Genomic DNA, 16052 nt, shown 5'->3' on the forward strand with positions numbered 1-16052 from the left:
CACTGTAACTATAGTTAACGTCAGCTTCAGTCAGTCTGTTAGAGCTCACTGTAACTATAGTTAACGTCAGCTTCAGTTAGTCTGTTAGAGCTCACTGTAACTATAGTTAACGTCAGCTTCAGTCAGTCTGTTAGAGCTCACTGTAACTACAGTTAACGTCAGCTTCAGTTAGTCTGTTAGAGCTCACTGTAACTATAGTTAACGTCAGCTTCAGTCAGTCTGTTAGAGCTCACTGGAACTACAGTTAACGTCAGCTTCAGTTCAGTCTGTTAGAGCTCACTGTAACTATAGTTAACGTCAGCTTCAGTTAGTCTGTTAGAGCTCACTGGAACTATAGTTAACGTCAGCTTCAGTTAGTCTGTTAGAGCTCACTGTAACTACAGTTAACGTCAGCTTCAGTTAGTCTGTTGGAGCTCACTGGAACTATAGTTAACATCAGCTTCAGTCAGTCTGTTAGAGCTCACTGTAACTATAGTTAACGTCAGCTTCAGTCAGTCTGTTAGAGCTCACTGTAACTATAGTTAACGTCAGCTTCAGTTAGTCTGTTAGAGCTCACTGGAACTATAGTTAACGTCAGCTTCAGTCAGTCTGTTAGAGCTCACTGTAACTATCAGTTGACGTCAGCTTCAGTTAGTCAGTTAGAGCTCACAGTAACTACAGTTAACGTCGGCCTCAGTCAGTCTGTTAGAGCTCACTGTAACTATAGTTAACGTCAACTTCAGTTAGTCTGTTAGAGCTCACTGGAACGTCAGTAGACGTCAGCTTCAGTCAGTCTCTTAGAGCTCACAGTACTACAGTAAACATCGACTTCAGTTAGTCTGTTAGAGCTCACTGAACTATAGTTAACGTTAGCTTCAGTCAGTCTATTAGAGCTCACTGTAACTACAGCTGATGTCAGGCTCAGTTCATTTGTTAGAGCTCACTGTACCTATAGTTAACATCAGCTTCAGCTTCAGTCAGCCTGTAAGAGCTCACTGGAACTATAGTTAACATCAGCTTCAGTCAGTCTGTTAGAGCTCACTGGACTATAGTTAACGTCAGCTTCAGTTAGTCTGTTAGAGCTCACTGTAACTATAGTTAACGTCAGCTTCAGTCAGTCTGTTGGAGCTCTCTGGAACTATAGTTAACGTCAGCTTCAGTCAGTCTGTTGGAGCTCACTGTAACTATAGTTAACGTCAGCTTCAGTAGTCTGTTGGAGCTCACTGTAACTATAGTTTACGTCAGCTTCAGTCAGTCTGTTAGAGCTCACTGTAACTACAGTTAACGTCAGCTTCAGTTAGTGTGTTAGAGCTCACTGTAAATGTAGTTAATGTAGTTAACGTCAGCTTCAGTTAGTCTGTTAGAGCTCACTGTAACTATAGTTTACGTCAGCTTCAGTTAGTCTGTTAGAGCTCACTGTAACTGCAGTTAACATCAGCTTTAGTTAGTCTGTTAGAGCTCACTGGACTACAGTTAACGTCAGCTTCAGTCAGTCTGTTAGAGCTCACTGTAACTACAGTTAACGTCAGCTTTCAGTCTAGTGTGTTAGAGGTCACTGTAAATGTAGTTAATGTAGTTAACGTCAGCTTCAGTTAGTCTGTTAGAGCTCACTGGAACTATAGTTAACGTCAGCTTGAGTCATGTTGTTAGAGCTCACTGTGACTATAGTTTACGTCAGCTTCAGTTAGTATGTTAGAGCTCACTGTAACTACAGTTAACATCAGCTTCAGTTAGTCTGTTAGAGCTCACTGGAACTACAGCTAACGTCAGCTTCAGTTCAGTCTGTTAGAGCTCACTGTAACTACAGTCAACGTCAGCTTTAGCTAGTGTGTTAGAGATCACTGTAAATGTAGTTAATGTAGTTAACGTCAGCTTCAGTTAGTCTGTTAGAGCTCACTGTAACTATAGTTAACGTCAGCTTGAGTTAGTGTGTTAGAGCTCTCTGGAACTATAGTTAACGTCAGCTTCAGTCAGTCTCTTAGAGCTCACTGTAACTATAGTTAACGTCAGCTTTAGTCAGTCCGTTAGAGCTCACTGGAACTATAGTTAACGTCAGCTTCAAGTAGTCTCTTAGAGCTCACTGTAACTATAGTTAACGTCAGCTTCAGTTAGTCCGTTAGAGCTCACTGGAACTATAGTTAACGTCAGCTTGAGTCACGTTGTTAGAGCTCACTGTAACTATAGTTAACGTCAGCTTCAGTTAGTCTGTTAGAGCTCACTGTAACTACAGTTAACATAAGCTTCAGTTAGTCTGTTAGAGCTCTCTGGAACTACAGTTAACGGCAACTTCAGTCAGTCTGTTAGAGCTCACTGGAACTACAGTTAACGTCAGCTTCAGTCAGTCTGTTAGAGCTCACTGTAACTATAGTTAACGTCAGCTTCAGTTAGTCTGTTAGAGCTCACTGTAACTACAGTTAACGTCAGCTTCAGTTAGTGTGTTAGATGTCACTGTAAATGTAGTTAATGTAGTTAACGTCAGCTTCAGTCAGTCTGTTAGAGCTCACTGGAACTACAGCTAATGTCAGGTTCAGTCATTTGTTAGAGCTCACTGTACCTATAGTTAACGTCAGCTTCACTTCAGTTAGTCTGTTACAGCTCACTGTAACTATAGTTAACGTCAGGTTCAGTTAGTCTGTTACAGCTCACTGTAACTACAGTTAACGTCAGCTTCATGTAGTCTGTTAGAGCTCATTGTAACTATAGTTAACATCAGCTTCAGTCATTCTGTTAGAGCTCACTGTAACTATAGTTCACGTCAGCTTCAAGGGGTCTGTTAGAGCTCACTGTAACTATAGTTAACGTCAGATTCAGTTAGTCTGTTAGAGCTCACTGGAACTATAGTTAACGTCAGATTCAGTTAGTCTGTTAGAGCTCACTGGAACTATAGTTAACGTCAGATTCAGTTAGTCTGTTAGAGCTCACTGTAACTATAGTTAACGTCAACTTCAGTTAGTCTGTTAGAGCTCACTGGAACTTCAGTTGACGTCAGCTTCAGTTAGTCAGTTAGAGCTCACAGTAACTACAGTTAACGTCGGCCTCAGTCAGTCTGTTAGAGCTCACTGTAACTATAGTTAACGTCAACTTCAGTTAGTCTGTTAGAGCTCACTGGAACGTCAGTAGACGTCAGCTTCAGTCAGTCTCTTAGAGCTCACAGTAACTACAGTAAACATCGACTTCAGTTAGTCTGTTAGAGCTCACTGGAACTATAGTTAACGTTAGCTTCAGTCAGTCTATTAGAGCTCACTGGAACTACAGCTAATGTCAGGCTCAGTTCATTTGTTAGAGCTCACTGTACCTATAGTTAACGTCAGCTTCAATTTCAGTTAGCCTGTTAGAGCTCACTGTAATTATAGTTAACGTCAGCTTCAGTCAGCCTGTAAGAGCTCACTGGAACTATAGTTAACATCAGCTTCAGTCAGTCTGTTAGAGCTCACTGTAACTATAGTTAACGTCAGCTTCAGTTAGTCTGTTGGAGCTCACTGTAACTATAGTTTACGTCAGCTTCAGTCAGTCTGTTAGAGCTCATTGGAACTATAGTTAACGTCAGCTTCAAGTAGTCTCTTAGAGCTCACTGTAACTATAGTTTACGTCAGCTTCAGTCAGTCTGTTAGAGCTCACTGTAACTACAGTTAACGTCAGCTTCAGTTAGTGTGTTAGAGCTCACTGTAAATGTAGTTAATGTAGTTAACGTCAGCTTCAGTTAGTCTGTTAGAGCTCACTGTAACTATGGTTTACGTCAGCTTAAGTTCGTCTGTTAGAGCTCACTGTAACTGCAGTTAACATCAGCTTTAGTTAGTCTGTTAGAGCTCTCTGGAGCTATAGTTAACGTCAGCTTCAGTTAGTCTGTTAGAGCTCACTGTAACTACAGTTAACGTCAGCTTCAGTCAGTCTGTTGGAGCTCACTGTAAATGTAGTTAATGTAGTTAACGTCAGCTTCAGTTAGTCTGTTAGAGCTCACTGGAACTATAGTTAACGTCAGCTTGAGTCATGTTGTTAGAGCTCACTGTGACTATAGTTTACGTCAGCTTCAGTTAGTATGTTAGAGCTCACTGTAACTACAGTTAACATCAGCTTCAGTTAGTCTGTTAGAGCTCACTGTAACTACAGTTAACGTCAGCTTCAGTCAGTCTGTTAGAGCTCACTGTAACTACAGTTAACGTCAGCTTTAGCTAGTGTGTTAGAGGTCACTGTAAATGTAGTTAATGTAGTTAACGTCAGCTTCAGTTAGTCTGTTAGAGCTCACTGGAACTATAGTTAATGTCAGCTTCAGTTAGTCTGTTAGAGCTCACTGGAACTAGAGCTAAGGTCAGGTTAAGTTCATTTGTTAGAGCTCACTGTACCTATAGTTAACATCAGCTTCAGCTACAGTTAGCCTGTTAGAGCTCACTGTAACTATAGTTAACGTCAGCTTGAGTTAGTGTGTTAGAGCTCACTGGAACTATAGTTAACGTCAGCTTCAGTCAGTCTCTTAGAGCTCACTGTAACTATAGTTAACGTCAGCTTTAGTCAGTCCGTTAGAGCTCACTGGAACTATAGTTAACGTCAGCTTCAAGTAGTCTCTTAGAGCTCACTGTAACTATAGTTAACGTCAGCTTCAGTTAGTCCGTTAGAGCTCACTGGAACTATAGTTAACGTCAGCTTGAGTCACGTTGTTAGAGCTCACTGGAACTATAGTTTACATCAGCTTCAGTTAGTCTGTTAGAGCTCACTGTAACTACAGTTAACATAAGCTTCAGTTAGTCTGTTAGAGCTCTCTGGAACTACAGTTAACGGCAACTTCAGTCAGTCTGTTAGAGCTCACTGGAACTACAGTTAACGTCAGCTTCAGTTAGTCTGTTAGAGCTCACTGTAACTACAGTTAACGTCAGCTTAGGTTAGTGTGTTAGATGTCACTGTAAATGTAGTTAATGTAGTTAACGTCAGCTTCAGTCAGTCTGTTAGAGCTCACTGGAACTACAGCTAATGTCAGGTTCAGTTCATTTGTTAGAGCTCACTGTACCTATAGTTAACGTCAGCTTCAACTTCAGTTAGTCTGTTAGAGCTCACTGTAACTATAGTTAACGTCAGGTTCAGTTAGTCTGTTACAGCTCACTGTAACTATAGTTAACGTCAGGTTCAGTCAGTCTCTTAGAGAGGACTGGAACTATAGTTAACATCAGCTTCAGTCAGTCTGTTAGAGCTCACTGTAACTACAGTTAAAGTTAGTTTCAGTCAGTCTGTAAGAGCTCACTGTAACTACAGTTAACGTCAGGTTCAGTTAGTGTGTTAGAGGTCACTGTAAATGTAGTTAATGAAGTTAATGTCAGCTTCAATTTCAGTTAGCCTGTTAGAGCTCACTGGAACTATAGTTAACATTAGCTTCAGTCAGCCTGTTAGAGCTCACTGTAACTACAGTATGCAGTTCGTTCAGCTCACTGTACTTAGTTACGTAGCTTCATCTAGTCTGTTAGAGCTCACTGTAACTATAGTTAACGTCAGCTGCAGTTAGTCTGTTACAGCTCACTGTAACTATAGTTAACGTCAGGTTCAGTCAGTCTCTTAGAGAGGACTGGAACTATAGTTAACATCAGCTTCAGTCAGTCTGTTAGAGCTCACTGTAACTACAGTTAAAGTTAGTTTCAGTCAGTCTGTAAGAGCTCACTGTAACTACAGTTAACGTCAGGTTCAGTTAGTGTGTTAGAGGTCACTGTAAATGTAGTTAATGAAGTTAATGTCAGCTTCAATTTCAGTTAGCCTGTTAGAGCTCACTGGAACTATAGTTAACGTTAGCTTCAGTCAGCCTGTTAGAGCTCACTGTAACTATAGTTAACATCAGCCTTAGTTAGTCTGTTACAGCTCACTGTAACTATAGTTAACGTCAGCTTCAGTTAGTCTGTTGGAGCTCTCTGGAACTATAGTTAACGTCAGCTTCAGTCAGTCTGTTAGAGCTCACTGTAACTACAGTTAACGTCAGCTTCATGTAGTCTGTTAGAGCTCACTGGAACTATAGTTAACATCAGCTTCAGTCATTCTGTTAGAGCTCACTGGAACTATAGTTCACGTCAGCTTCAAGGGGTCTGTTAGAGCTCACTGTAACTATAGTTAACGTCAGATTCAGTTAGTCTGTTAGAGCTCACTGTAACTATAGTTAACGTCAGCTTCAGTTAGTCTGTTAGAGCTCACTGTAACTATAGTTAACGTCAGATTCAGTTAGTCTGTTAGAGCTCACTGTAACTATAGTTAACGTCAGATTCAATTCATTGGTTAGAGCTCACTGAAACTATACTTAACATCAGCATCAGTTAGCCTGTTAGAGCTCACTGTAACTACAGTTAAAATCAGATTCAGTTAGTCTGTTAGAGCTCACTGTAAATACAGTTAACGTCAGCTTCAGTCAGTCTGTTAGAGCTCACTGTACCTATAGTTAACGTCAGCTTCAGTTAGTCTGTTAGAGCTCACTGGAACTATACTTAACGTCAGCTTCAGTTATCCTGTTAGAGCTCACTGTAACTACATTTACCGTCAGCTTCAGTCAGTCTGATAGAGCTCACTGGAACTACATTTATCGTCATGTTCTGTCAGTCTTTTAGAGCTCACTGTAACTATAGTTAACGTCACCTTCAGTTAGTCTGTTAGAGCTCACTGGAACTATAGTTAACGTCAGCTTTAGTTAGTCTGTTAGAGCTCACTGTAACTACAGTTAACGTCAGCTTCAATTAGTGTGTTAGAGCTCACTGGAACTATAGTTAACGTCAGATTCAGTTAGTCTGTTTGAGCTCACTGGAACTATAGTTAAGGTCCGCTTCAGTTAGTTTGTTAGAGATCACTGGAACTATAGTTAACGTAGATAACGTCAGCTTCAGTTAGTTTGTTAGAGCTTACTGGAACTATAGTTAAAGTTACCTTCAGTTAGTTTGTTAGAGCTCACTGTAACTATAGTTAACGTCAGCTTCAGTTTGTTTGTAAAGCTCACTGGAACTAGAGTTAATGTCAGCTTCGATTAGTCTGTTAGAGCTCACTGGAACTATTGTTAATGTCAGCTTCAGTTATTTTGTTAGAGCTCATTGTAACTATAGTTAACATCAGTTTCAGTTAGTCTGTTAGAGCTCACTGGAACTACAGTTAACGTCAGCTTCGGTTAGTCTGTTAGAACTCACTGGAACTATAGTTAATGTCAGCTTCAGTCAGTCTGTTAGAGCTCACTGTAACTACAGTTAATGTCAGCTTCAGTTAGCCTGTCAGAGCTCACTGTAACTACAATTCACATCAGCTTCAATTATTCTGTTAGAGCTCACAGTATCTACACTTACAGTGAGCTCTAACAGACTAACTGAAGCTGACATTAACTGTAATTACAGTGAGCTCTGACAGAATGACTGAAGCTGACGTTAACTATGGTTCCAGTGAGCTCTAACAGACTAATGAAGCTGACATTAACTATAGTTACAGTGAGCTCTAACAGGCTAACTGATGCTGATGTTAACTATAGTTACAGTGAGCTCTAACAGGCTAACTGAAGCTGATGTTAACCATAGTTACAGTGAGCTCTAACAGACTAACTGAAGCTGACATTAACTACTGTTCCAGTGAGCTCTAACAGACTAACTGAAGCTAACGTTAACTGTAGTTACAGCTTCAGTTACTTTGTTCGAGCTTAATCTAACTACACTTAAGTTTCAGTTCGACTTTTAGAGCTCACTATAAGTATTGTTGCTGGCGTCTTCAGTTAGCCTGCTAAAGCTCACTTTAAGTACAGTTAATATTAGCTTCAGTTTGCTTGGTACAATTAAGTTTAAGTCAGTCCACTGGAAGTCTAAATTGAACTCTATTTAAATTTCAGTTAGTCTTTTAAAGCTCATTATAAATTTTATTTATGAGGCAGTACTGGGCTGGAGGTTAGGGAACCAGCCCTGTGACCGGAAGGTTGCCGGTTCGATCCCCTGAACTGACAGTACGTGACTGATGTGCCCTTGAGCAAGGCACGTAAACCCCAACTGCTCCCCGGGCGCTGTGGATAGGGCTGCGCACCGCTCCGGGCAAGTGTGCTCACTGCCCCCTAGTGAGTGTGTGCTCACTACTGTGTATGTGGTGTCTCACTGCACAGATGGGTTAAATGCAGAGGTGAAATTTCCCTGTTGTGGGACTAATAAAGGTCACTTAATCACTATTGCTGGCATCTTCAGTTAAGCTGCTAGAGCTTACTACAAGAATAGTATTGCTTGCTCACTAAGGCCCTGGACCTGGATATCTGTAAAACTGCTTCATGGGAGTTGTATGAAATGCCATATAAATACATTTAAATTGAAATAAATAGTTAACATCTGTTTGAGTTAGCCTGCTAAAGATTGCTATTGATAACAACAGCTTCATTTACTCTACTTTTCAACTTTGTAAGTAAAGCACACCTTCAGCTCTAATAGTTTAGCATTCAGTGTCCTATACCTAACACAGTGGTGTTTTATAGGTCTGACAGTTTGTGATTAAGCACTACATCTTTAAATTAAAAGTAAAAAGGTAACCACATATTATAAACAAATGTTTTTGCTTTTTCAACATGTATCACTTCAGTGAACTAAACTGTATATAATGGAGAACATTAATTATAATATTAATTAAAATATTACACTTTACATATTATAATATGCAATTTTGTATTAACAGGACCTCTAATTTTACTCACTGTGGGTCAGACGGCTCAAGTCCACGGCTGAAATCAGGAGCCAGAGATATCGTCTGGTTACTCCTCAAAGACACACAGCTGGGTTCTCCTTCCCCGCTTCTAAAATAAAGAGGTTCTCCAATGGACTGGTCACTCTTCATAGACACACAGCTGGGTCCTCCTTCCCCGCTTCTAAAATCATGAGGCTCTCCCATGGACTGGTCACTCTTCATAGACACACAGCTGGATTCTCCTTCCCCTCTTCTAAAATAAAGAGGTTCTCCCATGGACTGGTCACTCTTCATAGACACACAGCTGGGTCCTCCTTCCCCTCTTCTAAAATAAAGAGGTTCTCCAATGGACTGGTCACTCTTCATAGACACACAGCTGGGTTCTCCTTCCCCTCTTCTGAAATGCCGAGGTTCTCCAATGGACTGGTCACTCTTCATAGACACACAGCTGGGTTCTCCTTCCCCTCTTCTAAAATAAAGAGGTTCTCCCATGGACTGGTCACTCTTCATAGACACACAGCTGGATTCTCCTTCCCCTCTTCTAAAATAAAGAGGTTCTCCCATGGACTGGTCACTCTTCATAGACACACAGCTGGGTTCTCCTTCCCCTCTTCTGAAAATAAAGAGGTTCTCCCATGGACTGGTCACTCTTCATAGACACACAGCTGGGTCCTCCTTCCCCTCTTCTAAAATAAAGAGGTTCTCCCATGGACTGGTCACTCTTCATAGACACACAGCTGGGTTCTCCTTCCCCTCTTCTGAAATGCCGAGGTTCTCCAATGGACTGGTCACTCTTCACAGACACGCAGCTGGGTTCTCCTTCCCCGCTTCTAAAATAAAGAGGTTCTCCCATGGACTGGTCACTCTTCATAGACACACAGCTGGGTTCTCCTTCCCCTCTTCTGAAATGCCGAGGTTCTCCAATGGACTGGTCACTCTTCATAGACACGCAGCTGGGTCCTCCTTCCCCGCTTCTAAAATAAAGAGGTTCTCCCATGGACTGGTCACTCTTCATAGACACACAGCTGGGTTCCTCTTCCCCTCCTGTGAAATGACAGGGTTCTCCCATGGACTGGTCACTCTTCGTAGACACACAGCTGGGTTCTCCTACCTCACTGCTGAAATGACAAGGTTCTCCCATGGACTGGTCACTCTTCATAGACACCCAGCTGAACACTGGAGAAACTGCTCTCCGGTTTTCAGTCCTGCTGATATTAGAGTGAAAGTGACTCTAAACCCAGTAACAGAAATAAAGTAAGAAGTAAAAACAGATACTGTCTATTGTAAATACAATGTATTACAGTAGATACAGTATGTAAGTGAACTGTAGAAATACAGAATTTTAATAAAGTCCACTGTTAGTGAATTAAATAGGTTCTAGTAGAGTTGTTTATTATGGGCATTATTATAAACATGCTAAATTATGCATTAAACAGTGGGGTAGTTTTTATATTGTATGTGTGGGTTGTGTGTTACAGTCAGTTAGTCAACACTGGCCTAACACCTTTTAACTGCAAAAAGAGAAAACATTTTCACTTTAATTAAAATAGTTGCAGTGCAAAAGAAGTAGAGTTGAGTCAGCTGTTTTTATGAGAGGTGCTAAGAGCGTTCTAGTTATAAAGGCTGGTATCTTTTATTAGAAACAAATCTGGGTGTTGGAGATGCTGCTGTTTTGTTGATCTGATCTGACAGAAAGCTTCTACTCACTTTAAACCAGGGGTTTCTTCTCCACTGCTGGAATTCTGAAACTCCATCATGAAGAATTGAATCTTCAAACAATACAGTTCATCTGTAAACAGATATGTGTAGAACACTGAAGCTGTGTTTATAATTCTTTTATGTGACTGCAACACTATTTTAAATACAACCCCATTTGGGACACTGTGCAAAATATAAATAAAAACAAAATGCAATGATGTGCAAATAATTTAAACTCTATATTCTATTGAAAATAGTGCCAAGACAACATATCAAATGTTGAAACTGAGAAATATTATTGTTTTTGAAAAATATAGGCCCATTTTGAATTTGATGCCAAAAAAGCTGGGGCATGGGCAACAAAAGGCTGGTGAAGTTATGTAAAGCTAAAAAAACACCTGGTGGTCAATTGGAAACAGGTCAGTAACATGATTTAGTACAAAAAGAGCATCTCAGAGAGGCGGAGTCTTTCAGAAGTAAAGATGGGGAAGGGTTCACCACTCTGTGAAAGACTGCACCATCAAATAGTGCAACAATTCAAGAATAACATTTCTTAACGTAAAATAGCAAAGAACTTGGGGATTTCATCTTCTACAGCACATAATATCATTAAAAGATTCCAAGAATCAACAGTATTCATGATGGTATACCGCATGATGGTATATTAACTGCACATGAATGGATTTAAGTTTGAATTCAGACAAACTACATGTTTATTTGTGAGATATAATGAAGGGTTTCATTCCAAAATGCCCTAATGAACACTTTAAAGAAATTATTTTTTGTGTGATATAAATTGTTGGGTGTGGGCTTTACATACGCAAAAAATATCTGTTGTATATTATCTATATTATGATCAATACCACATATGTTAGAGAAATAATACGTTTTCCATTATACATTAGCTGTTATTCTTTTTAAAAACTTGCTATATGCAACACTACTACGAATATATACACAGCATATAGCATTTTGGAATGAAACTCTTTATACATAACTGCAATATCCAACTATTGAGATTATATGTAACGTTAGCCCAGCATTAGTCTCATCATTTTATATTCTACCTTTCTAGTCTGTTCACTGTTTTGTATTCCACTGTACCTTGTTAACTGTTTTTGTGTGCTACCGGTGAACTGTGTACAGTGAATACTCACAGTGTTCTGAATACATACGACAAACCTGAACTGACTTGATTATAAACTGTTTATGATTATAAACACAGTTTACTGTAAGGCCTGTTCACACAGATATACTCTGAAATATAATCACTCTGGGGTTTGTCTCGATGTTTTTCGGTGCGTCAGCCGTTTTTCTAACTTGGACTCGAAGTTTAATCCAGTGCTGAGTTTATGTAGATTTAGGTTTAAGATTTTAAGGACAGTTCTGACGATGTAAGCAACAAAAAACATGTTCTAACTTTAATCTCCTCATCAGTAAAACACTTCACATTAACAATCAACTTACCGCGTTAAACCCACTCCTCCGAATCTTCTGTCTCTGTAAGGGTGGTCAGTAACTTTCGGTTTCACTTCTCGGCAGTGTTGGGTCAGATGGGCGTGGCTCTGCAGCTCTACTCTTTAGTGGCAGTGTTTCTTACAGACATGCAGGTTAAGGCTGAACATTCGCTTCACGACGGAGAGCATCACGAACGTCAAGCCAGTTCCTTGTTATTTGTCGTGTGTGTGTGTGTGTGTGTGTGTGTGTGAGAGAGAGAGAGAGAGAGAGAGAGAGAGAGAGTGCCACACATAACGGAGGAGGGTCTAATTGCAGCACCATATGAGGGCGTTTCTGTGATGCAGACACGCCCTCAGGAACGCCCCGTGTGACGTCAGTGTAAGGTGGGCTTTGGAGTAAAGTTCATAGTAACGTTGCCGAGTAAACAAAACTATGACGGCGTTTTAGGTTAATAAAAAAATAAAAATAGTAGACTTTGATAATCAAGTTGTAATATTTAGAGATTAAAGATGTAAAGTTAAGAGAATAAACTCAAGGATAAAGTAGGCTAATTGTACGGGGGCTGACATAACGTGTTGGGGTCTCGGTTGCTGTACTGTAGGGGGGCTGACATAACGCGTTGGGGTCTCGGTTGCTGTACTGGTGCCGGAGCTCCACTCACTCCTGTCTCTTTGTGGATCATTTTGATCATGATCCTCACTGTCTGTGAAACTTCATGCCCTCTTTGAATGGGGGGAGATGCAGCCCCCGATAGCCACGTAGACGACCCTGCCTGAGATTCTCCTTCAACAACACAGACAGACAGCTTCCATCTGGCCCTTTACTCTGAATAAACACAATTTCTTGCACAGCCATCTCAACCGTATCTTATACTAATAACAGGCTGGTGCTGATGTGTCAGGAGAGACATGAAGACACTCCTCAACATGTCTCATTTTCACAGGAGGAGGTTTGTTACCTTCCTTTTGCAAACACTTTGGCCATAATATTGCGACCTTTCCTGGTAATATCCCACTTTAATATCCTAATTCTGCAATATTATCATCGAAATATTATGACTTTATTCTCAAAGTCTACTATTTTTATTTTTATTAACAGTGGCCCTAAAATGCAGTTGTACAGAACAATGCGAAAAAAATAGGAAAGATTAATAAGATCGAGATCACCGAGCGCTTTGATTACAGGTTATGATGTCAGTAAGTTTACTGTTACATTAATGTTTTAGCACGAGCTTACTTGTGGAAAATAAGCACATGGTTGCTTGATAGTCAACAATACTCAACCTTGCCAGAGTTATATTGTGCAAGCTGGCCGCACCACGGTAGCCCCTGCTGAATAAAGACCATAGGATTGAAATCTAATGCTTTTGCCTCCTAATGGTTACCATTAGAGACCACTAGTTTCTAAGTAGAATTAGAAATGTATCTGGATTCAGTCAGGTCACCTGGTAAACCATTAGGATCCTTTATATTATCAACCTATCAAGAAAAGCCAAAACTCCTCACAAACTCTCAAGAACCAACAGAAACCCTTAATGGTTTATGTTTTTTCTCATTAGGGACGTTATTATTATAATCCATTATCACACATTAATTTAAATAATGGTTGGTATGGAGCAGATTGCGTAGCACTGCTGAAAACACTGCTCATTGCTGCTGTTACGATGGGTATTCAGACCGCAAGTTCAAGTCTGGGATCACAAAACCGCGAAGCAGGACTCTACAAATCACCAGAGGCTATAGATTCACAAATATTTGTTTTTAAATGCCGAATGATCATTACATAAATATGTAGAAACAATATTAATTTAGTGTTAGTTACGTCTTTACAAATAATGAAGTATTTTCCTCATTTAGTCATATCCACCAATGAGAGAAGACACTTTTGCAGATATATTGGCCAATGAATAATAAGTGGGCATTTCTGATGTGGACGTTCTTGTTTTACGGAAACGCCTCTCACTGCAGTTCGACTCTATTGGGACATAACGAGTTTGGGCTACAAATAAGAACTCGAACTCCGAGAAATCCTCAGATCAGAAACAGAGATGAACTTACTGGAACTGTTTGGGCTTTTGTGCGTAACAAACATGCACACCGGGGATGAATCTGTGGTGAGAAGCGCTGATATCTGGAGAAATATTTCACTACAGACTGGCAGCTGAGCTGAAAGTGTAGAGAGTCTGAATCCAGCAATATAAACATGATAAACAGTATAAACATTATTAACATACCATCGGCTCTTATTTGCCTGTGTTTTACACGCAGGGATCCCCTGATCGTTTTGAGTCATAAATATCAAACGTTTGATTATTTCGGAGGGTCTCTGATCAGTGATCACTCCAGAGTTCGATCGGAGAGCTAAAGATTCACTCTCACACTCAAGCCAGGTGTTCACTGTGCGATTTTAGCCCGTTTTTCAGCCCGATTTGCTCAGATCCGACTGTATGCTGACTTTGCTCCGTTTGACTGAGTTGAATTGCGAGGTATAAATTAATACAGTGTTTTTTGTCTGTAGAGCTGCCTTTAGACTACCTGCTCTTCAGCTTCAGTGCACAGTGCAACAGCAAAGTTGTTGTAGCAGTTTGTCAATGGCTGATTCTGGCTTCTGCACCAAAATAGTGCCCTGTTTGTCCAGTATGGAACTGTGCACACACGGCTGAATCTCAGATGGCTATTTATAAGACATGTGATGCACTGTATGGGTGCAGGAGCAACAATTTTAATATGTGGTGCAATATGTATGGAGCTGAGAACCATCTGAGAATCAGCCAGTGTTTTGATCAGGACTCGGAGGCGCAGCGTGTTGTTTTGACTGAAAGCGCTTTATTGTAGACAGAGCGCCTGTAGGGGCTGTGTTTCACGTGCAGTGTGAGCATCCAGGTCGCATCAGGTCAGTCGGACCGAGTGTTTTCGTACAGTGTGGGCACATAAATTGCAGGCTTTGGCTGCAATTTAAACATACAATGTGAGCTGTCACTGAAGAACATAATTTCTAAAATAGTGTATGCCTGGCGTAACAGATCATCCGCACCGACAGTCGCATCCGATCGAGCTCCTGACCTGGAGAGTCGCTTCTAATTGTGAAAATTTGTTGCATGGGGCAAATCATGGTTACAATCGGGCAAAAAAATCGTGTAGTGTAGGCTCAGCTTTAAGGAGTGCATTACTGAGAAAGTCCAAAGGGCCATACAGCTTTAATTCTGCTGTTCATCTAGTCGTATTTCCAGAAATATACCACCATGGACAGGTCAAATCCAACATAGACAGCTTTGACATTTAAACACTCCTCCAGCCCTTTATTACTGGATCAAGTATGTTAGATCAGGCTTTTAGCTCTTGTGTTAAAAGGGGGAAAAGTATAGGTTTGATCAGTTTGATTTGAACAGTTTTAGTCCAGCCCTCGACAGGAGGCAGAGGCTGTCTGAGGAAAGGTTTATTGCTCCACCCTTACATCAAAAATCATTTAAAAGAAAAAGTAGACAATATAAAAAAGCAAATAAAACAACCATAAAACTCAATCAGCTTGAGAGTCTCGAGGAGCAGTCTGGATTACACGGGGAGCAGTTGCGATCTGGCCTTCACAGATGTGGCATGGGTGCATACATCTGTCCAGGAGACAAGGAAAGGGCTTGCAGTAACTAAGTCCTTAACCCTGGAATTAGCTCCAACCTCTAACTTTGCAGAGTGGTAGGTAAAAAGTAAAAAAATCTCAGGGACTAAACATAGTTCACATCTCGATAGCAACAGCCTGATTAATGAGGAATGGCCCAATGTCTTCACTCCAACTACACACCACTACATGCAGAGAATAAAAGGAAGCTGCGTATACTCACCTGTCCAGGTAGCGATCATAACCGCCACCAGGAGACTGGTCCTCGGTCCTCTTTCGACAAACTCACTGCCCTCGCTGCCGACATTGCGTGCTGACACTTTTGACGAGACCCTTGCAGTACCATGTTCAGCTGCTCTCACTCTCTTCTTACAAACAGGCCCATTTTAATGCATGTGGCAGCGTCTCTGCTTCACTCACATGGTGTACACGCCCGTAATCCTTGTAGCCAATGCTTCCTGCTTCCTCGTTGCACCCATAGATATACATACTTAGATGCCGCGTTGGGTCCAGCCAGGCACGTCAACGGTGCCACACCCATGTTTGTGTGATGCGTATTGTCTGTGTGATGTTTATGTGTAAATATGGCCGTGTGGTTAATGAGACACAGAGTTGATGTGATTGTTTTTCCTCTGGTTTTATATTAAGCTTATTTC

The 16052-nt window shown here is 40.8% G+C and overlaps 1 protein-coding gene across 4 annotated transcripts in view; it reads right to left on the reverse strand.

Annotated features, from left to right (window-relative positions):
- LOC118801298 (NACHT, LRR and PYD domains-containing protein 14-like) overlaps window positions 1-12001 on the reverse strand; it is a 34176-nt gene extending 22175 nt beyond the window's left edge. For 2 of the 4 annotated variants that reach the window (XM_036561551.1, XM_036561548.1), the window contains exons 1-3: window positions 11794-12001; window positions 10336-10417; window positions 8639-9859 (exon numbers count right to left, since the gene is read on the reverse strand). In XM_036561551.1, the coding sequence (XP_036417444.1) occupies window positions 8639-9210 (572 nt within the window). In that variant the 5' untranslated portion in view covers window positions 9211-9859; window positions 10336-10417; window positions 11794-12001. The remainder of the gene's footprint in view (window positions 1-8638; window positions 9860-10335; window positions 10418-11793) is intronic. The other 2 variants (XM_036561549.1, XM_036561550.1) reach the window with 2 other exon arrangements.
- Window positions 12002-16052: the final 4051 nt, after the last annotated feature.

This window comes from Colossoma macropomum, unplaced genomic scaffold (assembly GCF_904425465.1).
Source record: "Colossoma macropomum unplaced genomic scaffold, Colossoma_macropomum, whole genome shotgun sequence".
Classification (NCBI taxonomy): domain Eukaryota; kingdom Metazoa; phylum Chordata; class Actinopteri; order Characiformes; family Serrasalmidae; genus Colossoma; species Colossoma macropomum.